Genomic DNA, 21,343 nt, shown 5'->3' on the forward strand with positions numbered 1-21,343 from the left:
TATATATGTTTCACCCTCGTGGAATTCTACTTTCTCGATAGAAGGATAAGGGGAAAAGAGAGAAAGAGGGAGCGAGAGCGTTGAATCGTCGAGTCTCGTTACTATAGCAAACAACCAGTCAACCTCGATCCGCCTTCGCCAATGATAAGATAAAGGTTAGTGCGTGTGCGTGTATATACACGTGTATACGTCAAACTCGTAAAAAAACAAATCATCGATGTTGCACCGCGGTTGAGTTCTCTCGTACGCGCGTGTGTCGATGATGAATGTCCACACACAGGCGTGATAAGATTTCTTCTCACTGTTTGCGGAATTTCCGCAACGGAGTTTCATCGACCGATCGTCCGTCCATCCGTCCGTGCATCTGTTCTTCCGTCCATGCGTCTGTCCGTCGCGTCGGTTCATTCATTGTGTGTTTCTCGCTGGTTCGCTGGTTCGCTCGTTCGCTTCTCGATTGTCCGCTTTTGCGGTGGCTACCGGCTGCGCGCGACGAACCGAACGAACGGATACGCGTAGAGACTAGAGACGGGCGTATCTCTCGTGACGCACGGACGGAGGAATCTCGGTGAAACGAGAGTTTCGTGAGCCGTTGCGCCCGTTGCGGAGAGCCGAGAGCGGTTAGCCTGTTCGGGGCTACAGGTAGGCAGGTATGCGCACGAGTAGGCGCCATCGCACGACCGCCTACGGAGGAGGTATATTTCTACACACTCGATCAACGCGGGCTGACTCGATTCTCGAATCTCACTGAACGCGCAACGTTTCACGTATACGCGTTGCATAATCAGGGACACTAGTTCAATAACTTTATGCATTAGATAAATTTACTCATACGATGTCTTTCAGCTTGAAAAGCGATAATTTTTTATTACAAAATAAATATAAGTATCTACTGGACAGGCCTCCAACGGACGTTCAGAGAACCCCTGTATATCCTCTGAATTGTCCTGAGGATATTCCAAGAATGTCTTTCGAATAAAACGTATTATATGGGTAGATATTTTTGTGAAAATATCGTAACAAAAGAATTATTATTATTCTACGAGTTCCTTATTAATATTTACATTCTAAAATGTTCTGTCCGTTTAGACCATCGAGATGTAAATCTAATTTAGTTTAAAAAATATACAAACGTTTAGTCGATCCGTCCCTGCTATATGATTAGATTCAACGCTATGCACGCATACACGACACGTAATATACGCTGCATGTATGCACGCATGCATTAACGCAACTGTGTGTATATGTGTGTATTGCTCTTTCAGTTAGTATGCACATAAATAAATTTAGCTTATAAACTGTACGATTACGATTTCAACAAGTGCCGCTCTTTATTCTGGATAAAAGATGAGTATGCATACACATATACAGTTGTTTCCCAATGGCCATGGTCGCTTATCGCACTTATATTCACAACGTGTCATAGTTCACGAATTCTTTTCGCAACGAATCCGCTGCTATCTAGCGACTGTACTGTTGGAATTACATGGACGATGCCAACTCAAAACGCAAATATTCGTAAATCTATAAATACAAAGCGTAATATGCGGAAACCTTCGTGTATTACGAAAACGTAACAGAGCCAGTGCCAGATATCAATCATTAAATTAGAAACGCAGCCTGTCTGCTTTGTGGCTTGTACTATACATAACTTCGATAAATATTACGGATAGTTGACAAATCGTGAAATAAGAGGAATTAACGGCATATATTAGACGTAGAATTTAATGGGAGGAATAATGAAAATCTAAATGCGTGAAACAAATTTTGGCAACAGCAATCGATATGAAATATACAGGGTATAATAACGCAAATTTTTGAATGAGGGCCAACTAAAACAAAACTTAATACGATTCTGAGATTAGATTTAATCTATCGCCCACACCCACACACACGAAGTTGAGCGTCTGTAGGCGACCGCCTGTCTCGTTTTGCCAACAAGCTTGATCCTTTTATCTACAAGTCAAACAAAAAAGTTGAAAAGACATTTAATGATTTTCGATACAAATCTCATCAAACTTTGTATTCTTTTATCTTCATTTATTTTGTATATTTATGTTGTAGACAACTAGTTTTCGTTGTTTGAGTAAGATAGGTGTAGGCCACCCTGATATTGGATTGAAGGCAAAGTTTCGTACAGGACATTGGTAAATAGAGACTTGGCTCATCTATCTTTTTCTTCTCGTTGTTCTTTATCATTTCTATAAAACCTCCTTCCCGTCGGCCTTTCCCATGTATAAGTTCGTGGAAGGAGAGCGCGGAAAGCGAAGGCTATAATAGCCACATGAGCGAGTGCGAAGGAAGAAGCGAGACAGAAATGGTCGATGTACATCATTTGGGCGCCGAGAAGTCTGGCGCGACCAAGCCAGGCCAGAGGCGCGTCTTTGGTTACGCGACTATTTGGGGCGCCAAGCTGGTGGCCGCGGCTCGACGCGGCGCGGCGCAGCGGTACGAGCACGAACACGACCACGACCACGACCACGACGACGGGTAAACGGGGATCATGGAGAAGGAAGGACGGCGCGGCGGGGTGAGAAGAGGAGGGCGTAGGTAGACGTCCGAGCACGTCCACTGCGTTGAGAGAGACTTTGCAGGGCCGGCGAATGAGGAGGAAAGGGAGAGGTTGCCCGAAGGGGGCTCCGCAGGCCACATTCCAGAAGAACGCGAGTTTTCAAACATGCCTGGCCTGCGTGAATGTAGGTCCATGACCGATCCTATAATACGCACACAACGATCTCTTACGGGCTGCGAGCTGCGAGTTGCATTTCGTCCCTCATCTCGTCTCTCCTACGTCCACTGCTCGAACGATATTCCCTCCATGGTGCGTCTCTCTTTCCTCTTAGTGCTGCTCTATCGCACACAGACGTATATATGCATATACATATACATATGTACGTAAACTCTCCCTTCTTCCTTCTCCTTCATGCTCTCCCTTTCCTCGTCCCTCGCGCTAACCCGGACGACCAGGCCGACCGAGCTGGCGACACCCTGTCTGGCAAGACCGGCCGGCGGACAAAAGAGGGGGCGCCTGCTACGTTGCCACATCTTCTGTCTTCGTGCTGCGTGCTGCGCCTACCTTCGGCCCCAAGGACAAATCCGACGAGCCGTGCCAGCCGTCCCGTGCCGACACTAGGCGACTGCCGGTCTACTGTTGCCTCGACTCGATGTTTTCCTTATGATGCTTGTCGCCAATATTATTCTTAACGAATACTTTCATTCCGCTCGCTAGAATGCGAAAGATCGGACATGTGGAATAGCTAGATGAAAAATGCAAAAAGTAGCATGTAAAGAAATATCCTGCAATCGCTCTAACCGATCGACTAATAATAAGTAAATACAACATAAAGCGTGAAAAAAGAAAAAAAGAAAAACTTAATAAATTTTATTCGATGGAATGCCCAACATTATTGCGACGCAATTGATATTATCAATTGCTCACATAGTAAATCGGCAGGAAGATCTCAGTTTCACGGACGCAGGTAGTGGAATACTTGAGCGATGAGTCGTACCTATATAACTACACGAAGGCCGATCTGCGCGAGAAGGCAGGTGCCTTCTCGCTGTACGGCGGACGTGTTCAAAAGCAGGCCTCATCGTGATGAGCGAGCACAAGAATAGCCGGCGTGATTCTTGGAAATAGAGTAGGGTGCCTCTTCAGAGAACTGCGAGAGGATTCGTTGGCATCCTTGGTTTCTGCCGGTGGCGCGAATCGTGGAAATTTACGAGGCCTCGTCCGCTTCTTTTTATCGGTCTATCTTACTCACGCGCTCGTTCATCGAAGTATATGCGAGCGTATGGCTTGCGTCATTGCCTCGCGGGTCTCTCCGCAGTCCGCGCGCGTTCGTATGCGTTCGTTGCGGCCTACGTGTGGCTAAGAAGAGACATGGCAACGGCGCGTGAAGCTAAACATATTAACTGTCGGCTCACGCCACAAAAACAACATGATCTCATTCCACGGCGCATATGCAAGAGGCTATCGTATACCTCAAAATTTCATTCAAAAGCAACTCCAACGGCATGAAAGAAAAGAAAAGAGAGAGAGCAAAAAGAAGATTGTAGAATTCTTTTATTAAAAAAAAAAAAGAAAAAAAGATTATAAAAGCACTAATATATTAGTGATGATAACGGTTACCTAATGTTAAACTGAAGGATTATTCTAGTTTCAACTAAAGAAAATAATACCAACTCTACTTTACCGTAGTTATAAGACAGGCGATTTCTAATTCAATAAGCTTAACATTAGCTGTAAGCCATAAGCGTTTTTCCTGGAAGGCAAAATCCCCTCACCCACTAGCCGCTTTACCTGACTAAAAGTTCCTGTACTACCGCCGACTCAAACATGCATGTGATACATGTACTGTAATGTTCATATCTTGACATACGTTAGCGACCTGATCTATATCACATATTTAGTTTTTCGAGGAATAGATCTTGGGAGATTGATTACAATCCGTTTAAATTTTATGCGATGATACTATTTCTATTTTTAAAATCTATGGATGCTACATAATGTCTTGTAATAAATTATTTAAAAAAATCCGGAATGTTACATTCCGTGCGTGTTCGACTTTGTGTTTTGAGAAGTCGAACGGAGACAGGATCAGCTTGAAGAGAAAGGCGAGGAAAAATCGGGGCTCCATGCTGGCTGCCACGGCGAACTGCTAAGCGGCACGCAACGCAAGCAGGCAGGCAGTCAGTCAGACGTTCGCAGCAGACAACATGGCGCCGAGAGCGTCGTCGTCATGCCGGCGTGACGTTTCCCGCGCGCGTCATTAACGGAAGTAAGTCCACAAAATGGCGGAGTTTTACGGCGCTGAGGTGTGAAAGGGAAGAGAGAAAGGAGAGGACATGGGGTGTCTATGCTCGCGGGCAGTTAGGTAGGCGATCGAGGCAGAATGACGAGAGATCCTGTAGAAAGAGAGGAGGTTAGGTCGGTGGCATAGAGAAAGAAGAATGACTGGTAGCCGCCTTCAGCGGTAGACTAGCTAGCGTGCTGTACGAATGGGGCAACGATGTGTCGAGGGGGCGAGCGTTAGATGAAAAGAGAGAAAACGATAAAAGTGATAGGTTGAACGCAGATAGCGCTAAAGAACGAGTGAGTGGGGATACGCAGAGGAGAGGCCGCAAGGGAGTGCAAGAAGAGAGACTCGAAGGAATGAGAGAGCGAGAGATGGCGATAGTGCGGAGGGGAAAGACCAGTGAGAAGCAGCGACAGACTCGCCGGTGGGGATGAAAATTAGTTACGGCATCCAAGACCTAAAAGGAACTCCGGCGCTACACGGTCAGATCGCATCGTGCAATGTTAAGCGTTAAGGTAGTCTCGCGCGTCTTTGACAGTGCCGGTTTCGAAATTTGTAGTAACTGTTACCAGCATCGTCATTATACTCGGACTCGTGGTCGATGTGACGGCCATTGCTACAGGTGCGACAAAGTTATGTGTGTATAATATTTTTATTAAAAAAAAAAAAAACTTGTTGACGTGAGTGAGATGCTCAGTGAGGATAACTCAGTGAAAATGATTCATTCAAAGCAATCGGTGCATCAACAACATCAGCAGCAGAATATGCGAAAATCTGTGGGCGTTATGGGTACCAGACGTATCTTTACAACAGCTTTTAAAATCAAGGTTCTGGATTCGTATAGGCACGACAAGGACTGTCGGCAGAATCAGCGCGCTACTGCAAGAAAGTACGGTATTCACCGTCGTCAAATACAAAAATGGCTGCAGTGTGAGGAGCAGCTCAGAAATAGCGTTGAAAATGGGAATTCTGGCACCGTCTCATCGGCAACTGCTTCTTCTGCGAGTGTTTCTAAATCGGATACTGTGACGGAAGTCGCAGGGAGTACTGTGATTCCAGCAACGCCGGCCTTGAACCTCAACCTCGCCAGACAGCACGGCGACGAGCTGACTACACAGCAAGGGCCCCCACCTTCTCATCCTCCGCATGGTAGTGCACCCTCCTCGCCCCAATATAGCCTTCAAACTACCACCACCAATACGGTGGTGCCCGTATGTTTAACATCTGTGACCTATCAAGAATATTCATCGGAACAACATCTTCGTTTGTTCGAAGAACGCGAAGATAGAGTTCACATACCAGAGATTCATGGATATTCAGACGCGCAAGTGGATCAGGACCGTAATTACTACTTATTGAACGGAGATAGACAACAAGATGCAGAAGCAGCTTCAACATTCGGTGGTAGGAACGAGGTGAAGGTATATCAAACTTTGACGAGTTACCATTCCCCACATCAGGAACATCGATTCAACGTGAACGGTATCAATAATAGCGCGCGTAATCATTCGCCGAATCGTCATCCGCAGCAACGAGAGCAGAGTTATGGGAACGTCGATTCATTCGACGGGAGATCGTACAGCCTGCTACTAGCGCCGTCGATGATAAAGACAGAGCCAGCGAGTCCAGACACAGCGGCGACGTCAGGGCCGTACGAATCGATTGGTTCTCCCAATGGCCCACGGGCCCCGCTCTCACCAGTATCGCATCAAGGCGTTGATAGCGGTGGCTCTTCCTCGTCCGTTCACTTCGTTGATTCTTCACGAGCTCCTGCAAGCCCGTATTTGCACGTGCACGCGCATGAGCACGCACACACGTGCCGCCCGTTGAATTCCGAGAAGCCTATCCCATCGCTCCTGCACGAGCAAGAGAGAAAGTCGGAGGAGACAACGCAGCATACCGAAGAGAAGAGAGAGGAAGAAAGGCAGGAGAAGACAGAATATTGCAAGACGTTGATTAAAGAAGAAGTACACTTGGATGAGGAAGAGGTCGTCTATAACGAAGGGGAAGAAGCAACTGCAGCCTCGTGCGTTGACTATCAACGACCACCTGTTGGCAGGTCGTCACTAGATAGTTCAGGATCGGTGAATCCTATGTACGATCGCAATAGTTACTCCTTGCCTTCGAGTCCTCGTGATTGTTCTAGCGCTGGAAGATCCAGAAGTAGCTGGTCGGACAGTGAGATAGATCCTCTCATGGCTAACAGTTTGAATTCGTCTAGCAATTTTACTCGTAGACGATCTTTTGCTCTAAGTTTTAAACTCGACGTTCTCGACGCCTTCCATCGGGATGAGGAAGTGAAGAGAAATCAAAGAGCTACCGCGAGAAAATTTGGCATAAATCGTCGTCAGGTACAGAAATGGCTGGAACAAGAGGCAGATCTCAGAGATGAAATCACTCTTCGAGGAGATTCACGTCAACGATTGGGCCCTATCCAAAATGATTCGCCATTGGATTTGACGACAACAAGTTACACTTCGCTAGGACAAGTTACAAATTGTGTTTCGTTGTTGCGTGACCGACTTGAGAATGAACATGAACTATTGCCAACGCACATCCTTGGCGATGCTGGTTTTGTTTCTTCTCAACATCCCTCTAATTATCAACACAGCACTGGAACAGAACCATCCTCTGAAGTAGAATCCGTAGCGCCCTGTAATCTATCTTGCTCCGTAGATAGTCATACTACAATGTCGACGACATCTTCTTATCAAGAGCTGTCTTTAAGAGAATCCTGTTACACGGAGCCATCGATTAAAACGTACTGCTATTCGCCTAGAGCAAATTCCGTGGTTTCTAACTTTTCCGAAGGATGCGAGCAAAGATTTTCACCTCTGAAGAGACAACATTGTATGCTTGCTTGCTGCTACGATGCGATGCCATCGCCGAAAAGATTCTGCGACAGGTTTCCAGATACGGACGACTCCTACGATATACCGCCTCAGGATATGCCTCTTTGTCTTGTAAAACGGAAATCAACACAGGAACTCTCTCGAACGGAATTGGTTACAAAATCAATCAGTACCGTATCGACTTCGAATAATCCTGATGCCATCACTTTCAAGCCTTACCTAGATAATCCAGTGAGTAAACCCATGAAGAAGTGCGTTGCCCAGCGCGATTTATCTCCTATCAGCAATCATAATATCAACAACAATAACAATAATAATGGTAATTGCCAGATAATTTGTAATTTCAATGAGAACCAAAGTCACAATTATGATTTTGAGCTTAATTTGCGAGTGCCCTGGAGATATGATTTAGATCCGTATACAAATCGATTTCCGCAGAGGAGTGCATTTGTTAGCGTATCTTCACTCTACATGTAATTTCTTTTTGCATATCAATGATCGAACGTTAATAATACAAAACCGTAGACTTTTGAATCATCAATCGTGTCTGTATTTTTTTTTGTTTCATCCTACATGGATATATTTCTCTAAAAGTAAAAAAAAATACAATAATGATTGGATTGCGTTATAGTCAATTAGCTTGGGGGCGTAAAAATCAGACTCGTAGGTTTCTCGGGTGAGAATGTACCGGCGAAAGATCGATTGGTGCGTGATCTACTACACGTAGCAGAACACGTAAGCACTTATCGTTTCCACGGATCGTCAGTACAGCGTTATACATCGAGATAAAGTCTTAATCGGCCATTGGACGACCCGAGGCATGGAAGGAGATTATACATGGTCGTGTCCTCGACTGGCGTCTTCTTCTAACTTCATCAGATCTGCTTGACTCTTTTCCCCTCCACCATCATCCGCTCATTCCTTTTAAAAATTTGTGTAGATACTCTAGCAGATCTTTTTTCATCACTTTATCATCGAGATTAGAGGTGGTTATCGGCTAGGCCGTTTAGAGGTCGAATTCGTTTGCTATAATTATAGAATTATGTCAGAGCGCACAGCCGTTGCGTTGCATCGAAAGAAAGTTCGCGGAAAGAAATGATTAAGCCGAAGTATCGTAAAATGCAAAAAAAATGAATTTGTTCTTACAACATGATATGTAATAAAATCAGACAATCTCGTATGCAAGATATTTTTCGCTTAGTGTATTTGCCTAAGCAAATTTTTAGTTCAATTTTGTATATCGACATTGCATATTGTGCTGTACAGATGCATTGCGTTAAATAAAAACAACACTTTTAGGTCATGTTTCTTCCATTTTGTTTTCTATGGAAAGTTATCCGCAGACGGACGTTGATCGCACGATTTCTTGGTATCGTGCCACCCATAGCTTTCCGCGAACTGGTCGCGCGATCGCATTCATCACTGATCGTGAATATGCATTCGATCTGCAGAAATCACTTAATTGCTCAAACAATTTCTTCCATGTGCGCACATATCACACGCGTACCATGTTATACAATAAAACATTATCATCTCCCTTCTCATTGTTTGACACTTGTTGTCTACTTTTTGTTTTCATTATTATCACTTAAATGGCCTGTCTGTAAATATGTAAATAAAAATGTAAATATTTAAAGAAACTAATAAGAGAATGACATTATTGAATCATCGAAGACTTCTACGATGAATTCAGTGGGTACATGTATTATAGTGTTATTTTAAAATGTTTAGAGTTTAATCAATTTTTTCCTTTGGGAAAAATAATCTATTTTTATATGATTCCGTTTGAAAAAATAAAAAAAAATAAAAAAACTATGAGATGGGAATTTGAAACAAAATGAACCACTTCCGCAGAGACCACTTCTCGTGCCTTCTCTTTGTCGGTTTAAGACAAAATGTGAATCGTTTTTCATGCATGATAAAGACGTATATATTTGTGTATTTGTAACAGCGCATATATTAATATTTTTAGAAGATAATAGACACAATAAAAAGTCCGAAAAGATTCGCTCATTGTGCACCTCGCTCTCTGCGAACTAATTTGCTGGGAAATGACGAAAATGTCATGCGATTAAATATATTAATGACAGGAAGTCATTGCATATTTGTTGGACACAAAAGAACGGTGATTTGAAAGTAAAATCAGACGAGGTGAGCAAAAGAGATTAAAAAGACACACGAGAACGGCTCTGAATGAAAATTATGTGCCTTATGTAATATATTTATATTTTAATTGTATAATTGCGCGTACGAGACATCGTGCGTGATAAGACAAACCCCGGTATATTAATTATATAATGTTGAATATATATATTGTAGAATAATATTATCTAAAATAGAATGTTAGTATCTAGTACAGATCAACTTAGAAGTGATTGTTGATTATTATTCATATTACTTATATGTACAACTCACATTCAAATTATAAAAGTTTCCTTTGCATTCAACACCGATAATTTAGATGTAGAAAGCTACGTATCGGTTTACATTAATTATCATCGAGTCAACGTCGCCATTAAATATCATATGAACAATAAATAATGAATATGGCGAGTACTATCGTTTCAAATATTCGAATGTTTATATTCTGACAATCAATGATGGTGCCTCTGTCCAACTGTCTCTTTACAGAGATAGAAAAATTATTGAACCTTTAAAATATATGAAAATTAATATAATTCTTCACTCTCTTTATTCTAACAGCTTTTGTTCTAAAAAATATTCAAAAATAAGATTCTTCATATAAATATATATATATATATACGTTCTTTTATTTTTTGCGTAATTAATTCATACGTAGAATGAATTTTTTAAATATATGTATTCCTTTTTGTATAATTATCCCTATGACTCAAAATTTTTTATTTTTAAAGTTAGAGTTCTAATCCTGAACTTTTTGTGTTTTTTTTAAATTCTTGCATAGTCGGAGACAGTCGAACAGACGTAACAATTATAGGTAAATGTCTTTCATGGTATGAATGAACTCTCGTTCCCAGTGCACTGATGAAATTGAGATGCATTATGATCCTCGAGTAGATAAGCAACTTTTTTCATGTCTGACTTTGATGGCGAATTATGAGAGGGAAACTTTTGTGAATCATCGTTAGTTGATCGTAAGAAAACTCGTATAAGATTGTAAGAGATATCTTCCGGAAAAGTCTTACGATATCGATCATAATGTAATGTGGGTTTTCCTCAATTTCCTCATCAGATGAAATTCTGAAATATTCACGTCGCACTTAAGATAAATGTTAAAAGCAAAAGAAATTCTGATGATGATTGTAGTTTTATACAGATTATTAATATTTTAATTATCGAAGGCAAGAAAATTGATGTTAGGTGAATTTCTAAATAATCAAGCGGTTGCCAGGCGACAGGCAAGAAGGGCAATTTTGTAAATCACTGTTGCAGACAGGGCAGTTACGTTAATGTTTCAATATTCACGCTTAATCGAGCTCATTCATGGTGCGGCATTATCCAACGCGATTGCCTGTGCGATCGCTTCGTACCGAGCTCTAATTTATCGTCTCACGAATAAATTTACGACATGATAATTATAATTACTATCTCGTGGTGCAACATATCATATCATGCAATCAGAAATATTTTTGTCTTTTATATCTCTGTTTAAATAGAAAGATATATAAATTTTACTTAATGTTATCTTACTTAATATGATTCGTATTTTAAAAAATGCACAATGAAAATTTTTAACTCGTTAATTTATTATTGTGCGTAAAGATACATATCTCTTTTATTATAGAGCAATTCGCCAACCAAGTCCGAGGATCAAAAGATAAAATAAGGGAAATAGATTTATGCCTTGCTCACGATCGCGATAATGGTGGTCAAGGCGGCAGTGTACAATAAAAAAAATTTAGCGTAATCGTAAGCCATAATAAGTTATATAATGCCATAATACATACATAATAAGGGGCTGTATGACTGACGAAAAAAATTTTTGATCGCGTGAAAAATAAGTCGTCACACCGGAGTGTTTTGTGTGCTGCATGTGTGTATTCGAATGCGTTCGGGTGCGTCTGTATTTGCGTGTGTAGTACGTACGTCATGTACACACCATAGCCCACAAGAGTCTGTTAACGAGAGGCATAAAGCGTATACAAGCAATATTTTTTAAGTGCATAAAAGGGGGAGTCTCGTGGGCGAGCCCCCGCGTTTTATAGTTCGTACGACACATAAGTAAATATGTTGTATGCATAATGTTCATATTGTATGTGTACAAAGAAAGTTTATATATATATATACATGTATATATATATATAAATAGAAATATGTAAAGAGGATACACATACATATATACATACTTACATATACACTTATAAATACATATATACATACATATGATATAGTATATCGAAAATTATATTTTGATACAATCAACTTACAACAAATGCGCCTCTAAATTTGTCAGGTGCCTTCGAATTACTCGTGCCTTACGGTTCTAGCGTGAGGAGGAAATCGAGAATTAAAAGCGTCACCAAGTATCTTTCGCTGACGAAGCGTATATATTTATTGTATTGTATTTGTACGAAATTGTGCGGAAATAATGTACCAGTGCCTCCTCACGCGCAATATCAGTATTTCAACTATTCCTTATTTATTATTCTATTGTATCGCAATGACACGAAGAAACTTCGTGTGCGCCGTCATCTCTATGCCTTCCCGATTACATACTTTACAAAAATGTTGTTTCTCTCGTCGCACTCTTGCGTGCAATCGATGTAATTTGCACAGCCGAGGACTTCACGATTATTTGACGCTGTGTTGCTTATCGACATATTATCTTGCGTTTATTAGTACGTACACGGTCAACATCGAGAAAGAAAAAAAATAGAAAGCACACGGTTTCTTCGATGTGTGGCAGCTCAGAATGACGCGACAGTCATAGAATCAAACAGTTTATCGGTATTTTCATGTTGCGAACGATTACGATAATATTATTAATTTTGTATTTTACGACACGCTTTTTTTTCATTATTATCAACTTTTGTCTAAAATGACCACATCCGTCATTGTGATTTATCGAGAGGAAACGAATGGAAGAAAAACAGAGAGAAAGAAAGAGCGTGCGTGCGTGCGCGCGCGCGCGCGCGCGCGCGCGCGCGTGTGTGTGTGTGTGTGTGTGTGTGTGTGTGTGTGTGTGTGTGTGTGTACGTATGAGTATCCATAGCAGAGTATCGGAGAACGAGAGTGGAAATGTATGATCTTGGTGTCTGAGGAGTGCAAGAGAAAGGCATTGAGATACCAATCCTTTTTTTGTACGTTAAGAAACGCAAAAATTATTGTATTAAATATTGTATCATATACACACACATGCCTATAGATTGTATGAAACGTGTCAAATAACATAAAAATGCCCATTTTGGCATTCGCAACGTTTTGACACGCTTTATATAATATAGAATCTTTACCGAATTTGAGAGAAAATATAAGAGATTATTTTAAAACAAGTCCCCCTGTTATTATTGCCTCTACTCATTAAATTAATCTTTTTAAAGTTATTTCCGTGCAATTGTCGGCTGCGAATCTACAGAATATTACAAAATATTGTTTAGCGTAAAGAAATGTGAATGGAATGCTATTATTTTGATACAATCATTAATTTGAAATAATCAAAATATAATATATATGAATAATGAAATACATTTGTTGAACGACCAAATTTTGCTTGAAAAAGTAGATTAAATCCTTTGAAATTATTTTGTCGATATAAACTAACAGTAATATTGAGATCAACATTGAAAGTGTATTACAAGTTTTCGATTTCTTTTTAAAATTGCGTATAAGGAGTTATTACATTTTGTACAAAATTATTGGACATCGTCGACGATGTGTGTTATCTACCATATCTATATGCGACATTTATTAATCTTTCCTAAGATTCTGAGAAGCCATATGTGTTTTTTTTTATCTAGAAACATGATTTTATCAAATGACTCGAAGAAAGAATATTGCATTAGCACATTTTGATGCAATAGCTCTTTCTTTTACTGATATGATTCACGAGGTCTCTCACGCGATTTTATAAACCTTACAAGCATTTATCTTCCTGCCGCGAGTAGTTCAGTAGTTACACGTGACGCAGTATGGGAGAGAAAAGTTCCATTCTCTCATTACATTGATTCAAGATTCAATATTTCCGCTTGAATCATGAAACAACGAACAATGACAAATCGAAAAATTTCGAATAATATTACAAATTAAATTTTTCCTATCGTCGCTTTGACCTTTCACATTCGAAAATATTTTCATCGTAATATTGAAATAAACAATTACGTCAATTTCTATCTCGTAATATCAAGGCCATCTGTGAATCTATTCAGTTAAATTAATTTTGTCTTACAAACGTTCCAATCTAATATGTATATAATGGTTTCTGATTAAGAGTGATTAATTGTTTTTGTGACAAAGGAAGATTATAATATTTATAATTTTTTGTTATTAAAAGGACGTATATTTCAGAGAATTCTAGGTGGTTTCGTAGCGATATTGCAACTGCTCTTGGTAGAAAAAGAACGGGTAGAGGAAATCAGTTCTTAAGAAACAGCAAGTTGGAACTGTGCACTCCTCTCGCAATTAGTGATTTACGTAATTTCGCGCACGACCTGCGCGGAGCAAGTTGCGAGTTGTAGACTGCGTTCCTGAGGAGGAACGCGCTCGCTCGTCTCGATATCTCACCCCCGGCACTCCTCTCACCGCGCAGATTAGAGGCGCGATGGAGATAAGCGCGAGCCAAGTCATGGAGGCTCACGCACATCGGCACGGTCTTCGTGTACCGATATCCCGCGCCGATGCACCGATTGCATTGTTTCCGTTATCGCGTCCGATTGGATTGGCAGCTCGTGCAACCGCAGCCTCACGCGTTAGGCTCTCCAGGCACGCATCCAGGACGCTCAATTTCGCGTAATACGGCGGCACACGCACGCACACGTGTATACCGCACGTGTGTGAACAACGCTCTCGCGCATGTTTGCTTTGTATCTTGTAATTTCCGTATAAATTCTCTTGTAAATTTTCTTGTGATTTTTAATTTTCTAAATAATCTCAATATCTTTTTTCTTTTTTTTTTTTAGATATTTAAATATGCATGCGTGTATAATTTGTATCGTAGTTGTCTCATACGTAAGAGTTCAAATCTCTCATAAGCAACGATATAGAATGCATACCGCACCGTAAATTCCTGCTATGCAAATGCATGATTTACTACCGATGTTTATCGTTGCGAGTCCGGTAACAGGGAATAAAACGCTCACTATTAAAAGGAAAGGAAAATATGGACTCTGAATGACACACACATTTCCATACCCGCACGCCGACTCTCTGCAGCTAATGGTAATGATGATTAACCAGTAAATGTCATTTAGCTAATAAAAAAGTAATAAAACGTTAATGAAACGTTAATAATTTATTTCTTAATTATTCGAGAAGTATAAAACATTAATGAATGTATTTTCTAATTACTATAGTTGCGCAGAGAATTTTTATTTGTAGTTTATTATAAAATGATATTATGACAAATCTGAAAACATTGATTAATGACTATTTTATATAATGAAAAAAGAAAACACCTTGGTATTTGTTTTATAATAAAACTTCCATGAGGTTAGCGAATATAATAAACAATTTCTCGCGCGCTTTGTGTCGTAATGTAAATGACTTGGTGCCAATGCACCTGAGCGGATTGAGCAATCGTTATCGCGTGCAGCAGAGAAAAGAATGGAAACCGGAGCTCAGTTTCTAGATCGCTACTTTAACGTCAGTAGGACAATTGATCTCTCACAACTATAGCTATATAATATATCGAAGTTTTCATCATGTAATAAAGCAGAGAGCTCATAATCTTTTATAAAAGTTTTCACGACATTTTCATAAATGTCGTAATTCTAAAAAACTAACAAATTAATTTCTTTAATTTAAATATATGAAGAAATACGTATTGTTGTGATATAAAACATGAGTCATAAGTTATAAAATTTTACGAGCGTATTTCTGAGTAAACAGAAAGAACAAATGTTTCCATAAACATAAGGCACGTGCTCAGGCACGAAAAATAATGGAAAAATAATAGAGAATAATACATGGAAAATAATAGATATTTTGAACATTTTTGTAAACAAAAAATACCCATATAAAAATTGTAAACAAAGTCATTATTTGGTACTATAAATAGTACTGTATTTGTGTTCTTTATTTCAACAACGAAGCATTTACGATTTAATGTTTATATGAATATTTCTTTTTTCTTATTAAGGAACACACTCACGAAATTTTAAATCACACTTACGACTCACTTATATTAATATTTTATATACATATATATAAAATGTGATATGTAATTCCATTTAGAGAAAAATTAAGAATACATTTTCTTGGAAGATCCACCAAAGTCTTACAGTTATAATCGCGATAATAATCACATTATCCGTTTTTATTACGGTCACCGCATACGCGCGAAACGGACCTTGAATCAAAGAATGACTGTTGCAACGCGCCAATCAACGCCAATAAATGTCACCGGCTGGTGCAACGCAATTAGGAAGGGTGCAGTGGCACGATAAAAAAAATGACTCCGTTGGAATGTAACATTCTGAGTGTATAATATTATGAAGATCAAATCGCGACGATGCCGATCTCCGCTTTCCCTCGCCACTTAACGGTTTCTTCGTACCTAAGCTGCTCGACTTCTAAGCGGTTTAAGTCCAAGTCCTCCAATCACTGGTATTATGTATGTGTTTTGAAAAGCGTTAAGAATACAATAACGAGCCGAGTAGCATTTAGATACTCCACCATGCTCCCGGAATACCTCTCAGTCCGTTCTCCAACCGGAAATACAAAAGCTGAAAAGATTCTGGCGTTGCTCCAACATCGTCCGAACCGATGTGGCTCTCCGATTCTGTTTGCGGAACAGGCAAACGGTGCAGTAGGCAGACAAAAGTTTCGGCGATTATTCTCTCAGCACATCTCGTACGGATCGTTAATTTTCGTAGGCAAGAATTGTGATTTGAGGTAGAAAATCGGCAAAGGGAAGTGTGTCACAGATTGAGAAATCCGTATATCCCCATAGAGTCAGTATAACGATCTTGGAATAACACAACGCGCTATTTGTCAAATACTATTATTATTCGTGAATCTTTTAGTAATCACGATACCTCACGGCTACGGTTTCTATGTCCCACATAAAGTGTTCCTTCTCTCTTCCCAATTGTAGATTAAAGATATAACTTAAACGATGCATTAGAGTTCCTTTTAGCTCCACTTCAATAGATATGAAGTTTATTGATATATATGATATCATGCGGTTTTTTTTGAGCTTGAAACTGACGTCATCGCGATTACGTTAGACTGAACTATGATTGAGGGTCAAGATATATAGCGTAAAAAAATCACAAAAAAGTCGATAAGCAGAGATGAGGATATATGTATAAAAGTTGAGAAAAGTGAAGCGACAAGAATAATCTTCAAACGTGACATCGAAACGAGTATCACGTTTGAACAGTAATTCGGTCTAAGAGACCTTCAGGCGCATAACACTCGACCGGGAGAGATGCTCAATTTCGCGATGGTGGCTAATTATAAAGCGCACTCGTATTCCAAAAGGCTGTCTCCATGGTACACGTGTTCTTGATGTCGCGCGGTAAAGAAGAAAAAGGAAAGGAAGTCTCACAGAGTCATTCGCAATTCCCGCAACGGCGAGAAAATTACCGTTTGCGAAAGGCTAGACCCCATGCATATATTTTTATCTTGACAAAACCTCTCTACCTTCTTTTTCCCTTCAATTCCTTTCTCTGTTAAGTGTTTTGTTCTCATTGCTCTTATATTACCGTGATATTAAACACCGAATTTACCTCTGTCGATTTATATATTTTTTTCTCGATTAAAACTATCTGTTTAAAAATATCGTAGCAGATAAATGTCAAATTCAAAGAACTGCTACTAACCGGATTTATAATTACAGGTATAAAGGAGGCGATGTAAACGTCGTAGAGAAAGTACATATTGAATATGCGAACAAAATTACACGAGATATATAAATGACTGCGTGTTATGAATCTCCAGAAGTGGTCATTGTCTTGAGCAAGGAAGAGATTCATAAAAGATATCAAGATACTGCGACGATTATATTTAAAGTAAAAATAAAATCGAATAAATTTAAATAAAATAAGTTTCTAATCGAAATTTTTTTTAATTGCAGGAGCAACAAAGTAGAAAGAAAGAAATTGTGAGTTACCTTAGTTTTGGAAACAGTCGCAGAACAATGGAATATAGTAACAACGGAAATCACCCCATTATCATACGTAAACCTACAGAGTCTACAATTATGCAGAATACTAATTTTTCCTCGCGGACGTCGATAGAATATCACAAACCAGATGAAAGATGCGCGATAACTTAACGAGCAGAAAATTTTATAACTATTTGTTCAATAAACATAGTTTTCATTAACATTACAGTGGCGATTTAATATATCGGTAAATATATTTTTTTCCCTTTGCATTACAGCCCTTGTTGGGCAATAAATTGATTTTATTACAGATGGAATTTTTATATGGGAAGAAATTTTTATAAAATAAATATACCCCATAAAACAATATAAATTATGTTAAAATAGAATAATCACAGAAAAACGATTTCATCATTGATAATGAATTATCTGTTTCCCTAAACATTATGACGTGACTACAATTAAATGTAGAAAATTATCTGGGTAACTTAAATGTTCAGACATCCACTGAAGCGGCGTCTCTAATGGTGGTATAATACCATGAGTACGCACTGTAACTGCAACATAAAATCGCGTAAGTATCAATTTTATTAAACAAATGAAAACATATACATAATACTTACAAGAGATATATTGCAACTGTTCGGAACTGATCCGATTCTTCTTAAAATATTTGATAAAACAAAAATTTAACAGATACACATTTTTTTAAACAGACAGTTGTGATATATCCCTGGTTAGAGAAACTTGTGTAACAGTACCATTTTCTTGATCCGGAAACACTTCGTTTAACAAATGTTTCAAAGTCTTTCTTTGGCCTTCTTCATTCATTGGTTTTACGAGTCTTTGTATGTATTTATCTTCACTTGTATAACAACGGAAAGGTATATATTTAAATCCCTCTTCAGTACTGGTTTCCATAAGCCTACCATTTACAGACCAGAATTGATCAAATTTATCATTCATAATGCCATTCCATAATTGGGTATGGTCCTTTTTTTGCATACTAGAAACAATTTGACCTCTATGTTTCAAAACATCAGCTTCTTTTATACAAGAGAGAAAATGTGCCTCAACAACTTCCCTAAAATTACATTACAACATTACAGTTATATCATCTAAATGCCAAATAAGCAAACAAATCGTCACATTATACTAATATTAAATAAAAATTTTTCCTATAAGCAAAATGTTAGCACAATAATTCGCAGCAGATTATATAAACTCGACAGATTGGCAGCAGATTATATAAACTTTGGTTATACAGAAAACCTGGTAAATTTTACATGCGAAAAACGGATAATACCTAGCAACAGTCTTGAAAATATTTAGTAACAGTGCAGATCCTTAATTTCTTCTGCCAATCTGCCATCAGGTTATACCAGCAAGTTTTGTTTAGTTGTTGCTGCAGTCTAGCTGAGTTATTACGTACTTGTTTTGACAGTGCATTAGAACATTCTCTGGAAACTTATCAAAATGGACGACAATGTTCCAAGGTAATTGAATGTCATTGAAATAAATGTCTAGTAGAACACCAATTGGATAATGCCATTTTAATGGCATTCCATTAAATTCTAACCACATCTCATGTTCTTGTTTACTGTCACTTTGTATATGACGTATGAAATGTTTTCGAACCTAAAACAATATTCAATATTATAGATAAAATTATTCAATCAGTTATTCATATATTCATAGAGCTATATGCAAATAAATAATAAAATTCGAATATAATAAAATATGCTGCAAATTTGTTACCTTTTCTGTACACAGTGGAAAATAACTTAATCTAGGTACCATCAAGTAAAATGGATCTGGTCCTTGCAAGTCGCAAATTTCTTCAGAGTTGAGAGTAAAACAGACTGGAATCTTTCCGTCCCAGATTTCCCGAAGTACCTCCCGATCATTTGCCATTGAGTTAAAAATATTGCACTCAATCTAACACATTTGTAATCAAAACGACTGAATACGACTTGATGACAACAGTCGGGAAGTTACTAATAGGTTATGTTTTTGTCATAAAACATAAAATTGAAGAGAATATTTAACGGTTGATGGAAGAAACTCGGATGTGCGCGCGTGCGCCCCCCCCCCCTCTTACGCAGCTGATATTTCTAACAGCCAATAAGAACATGACACCATAACCGTCATTGCCGCGTTTATTTGAATTATGGATTCTACCACTGACGAGATATTATTAAAGAACGTCAATCCTGGGTAAATTTTCGGCGGTATCACCGACGAGATACTATTATAGACCAACATCCTTACGGGAGTTCGCGTCCTTGTGAATATTGAAGTGATTAAGAGTTAAAAACTGATAATATTGTACTAATTTTATTATTTATTAGTTTAGTAGATGTATTTATGCATTTATAACTTAACAATACTCGATTTTTCTTTAAAATTGAGATTTCAGTGTTATCATCAAAGTTTGATTATCAATAAAGATGATAATTGCAGAGAAAAAATTGTGATTTTTTTGCAATATATAGGATATTACAGCTTTACAAGTATGTATATTTATTTATGGGACATTTATGTAATAAAAAATCATGAATTTAATAATGCACGAGCCAAATATTTATGTTAAGGGGATGCTGCAGTCTTCTTTTTTACCGATAAAACAAGCGTTTATGTTCCTTGCGCGGTTCTTCGAATTAGTTGCACAGAATAAAAATTCCTTCTCCACGATTGAAATATCCGTGCTAATGTACCTGCTCCTGGTGTATTTTGTGTCCAAAACTGGGAAAAATAATAAATTACAGATTCCTGTATCCATGTGCTATCAACTCACCAAATATTTACTTCGTGAAAAATTATATGCACGTTATATGCTCGAAATTAGGGCAGGAGCACATGTAGAATAAATAGACGATTACAGTCGTATCTTTAGAATTAAGTTTTGACGCCTAAATAAAAAGATTAGCGCAACGAACAAAATTGTGTGTCTAGCGCGTGAGAAATCGACAATGTATGACTGTTTAGCCACGAAACCGAGCAGTATTTTAGTTGATCTCTTTCTAAGAGATGGCGTTGCAATATGTTAGATAAGGACAGATGAATGCGTTTGAGTGAGACACAACGATATATAATAAGTATGAGAAATGAATGAAAGATATCACTATTGTCGAATTTGGAATTTAAAAAAGTCTGTACTATCGACCTTGATTAACTTCGACCGTCACTCCAGCTTCCCCTTAAAATAAGTAGCCAGCAGTCTACAGAAAACCTTGAAGAACAATCCTATGCTTTTAGAAACGAGGTAGGGGCTTTTTGGTATAAGAGAAAAAAGTCACCAAAAATTTCGTTCGTATGCTACGATAATAAAATTGACGTGAAGCCATGAAACCGAGCAGTATTTTAGTTGATCTCTTTCTAAGAGATGGCGTTGCAATATGTCAGATAAGGACAGATGAATGCGTTTGAGCGAGACACAACGATATATAATA

The 21,343-nt window shown here is 38.7% G+C and overlaps 3 protein-coding genes across 10 annotated transcripts; 2 read left to right on the forward strand and 1 right to left on the reverse strand.

Moving 5' to 3' along the window:
* On the forward strand, positions 1 to 18,241 carry LOC108764954 (uncharacterized). Of its 8 annotated transcripts, none has more exons than XM_018513382.1 (3): positions 1 to 155; positions 17,625 to 17,796; positions 17,862 to 18,241. In XM_018513382.1, exons 2-3 carry the CDS (start codon positions 17,701 to 17,703, stop codon positions 18,060 to 18,062), a joined length of 297 nt encoding a protein of 98 aa, XP_018368884.1. In that variant the 5' UTR covers positions 1 to 155; positions 17,625 to 17,700; the 3' UTR covers positions 18,063 to 18,241. The 8 variants fall into 8 exon arrangements, with proteins under 8 accessions (XP_018368884.1, XP_018368887.1, XP_018368885.1 ...); XM_018513385.1 differs by lacking the exon at positions 1 to 155 and adding an exon at positions 434 to 692; XM_018513383.1 differs by lacking the exon at positions 1 to 155 and adding an exon at positions 14,764 to 15,001.
* Positions 4,565 to 9,240, forward strand: LOC108764952 (uncharacterized). The gene has a single exon (XM_018513375.1). It carries the CDS (start codon positions 5,486 to 5,488, stop codon positions 8,123 to 8,125), a length of 2,640 nt encoding a protein of 879 aa, XP_018368877.1. The 5' UTR covers positions 4,565 to 5,485; the 3' UTR covers positions 8,126 to 9,240.
* A 6-nt stretch (positions 18,242 to 18,247) lies between the features above and the next one.
* On the reverse strand, positions 18,248 to 20,042 carry Atg5 (autophagy protein 5). Its single transcript, XM_018513377.1, has 4 exons — positions 19,650 to 20,042; positions 19,324 to 19,529; positions 18,653 to 18,975; positions 18,248 to 18,448 (listed from the first exon to the last, which is right to left on the reverse strand). The coding sequence occupies exons 1-4, from the start codon at positions 19,803 to 19,805 to the stop codon at positions 18,336 to 18,338; spliced, it is 798 nt and encodes a 265-aa protein (XP_018368879.1). The 5' UTR covers positions 19,806 to 20,042; the 3' UTR covers positions 18,248 to 18,335.
* Between the last annotated feature and the right edge of the window lie 1,301 nt (positions 20,043 to 21,343).

Source organism: Trachymyrmex cornetzi, unplaced genomic scaffold, assembly GCF_001594075.2.
Source record: "Trachymyrmex cornetzi isolate Tcor2-1 unplaced genomic scaffold, Tcor1.1 scaffold468, whole genome shotgun sequence".
NCBI classification, from domain to species: domain Eukaryota; kingdom Metazoa; phylum Arthropoda; class Insecta; order Hymenoptera; family Formicidae; genus Trachymyrmex; species Trachymyrmex cornetzi.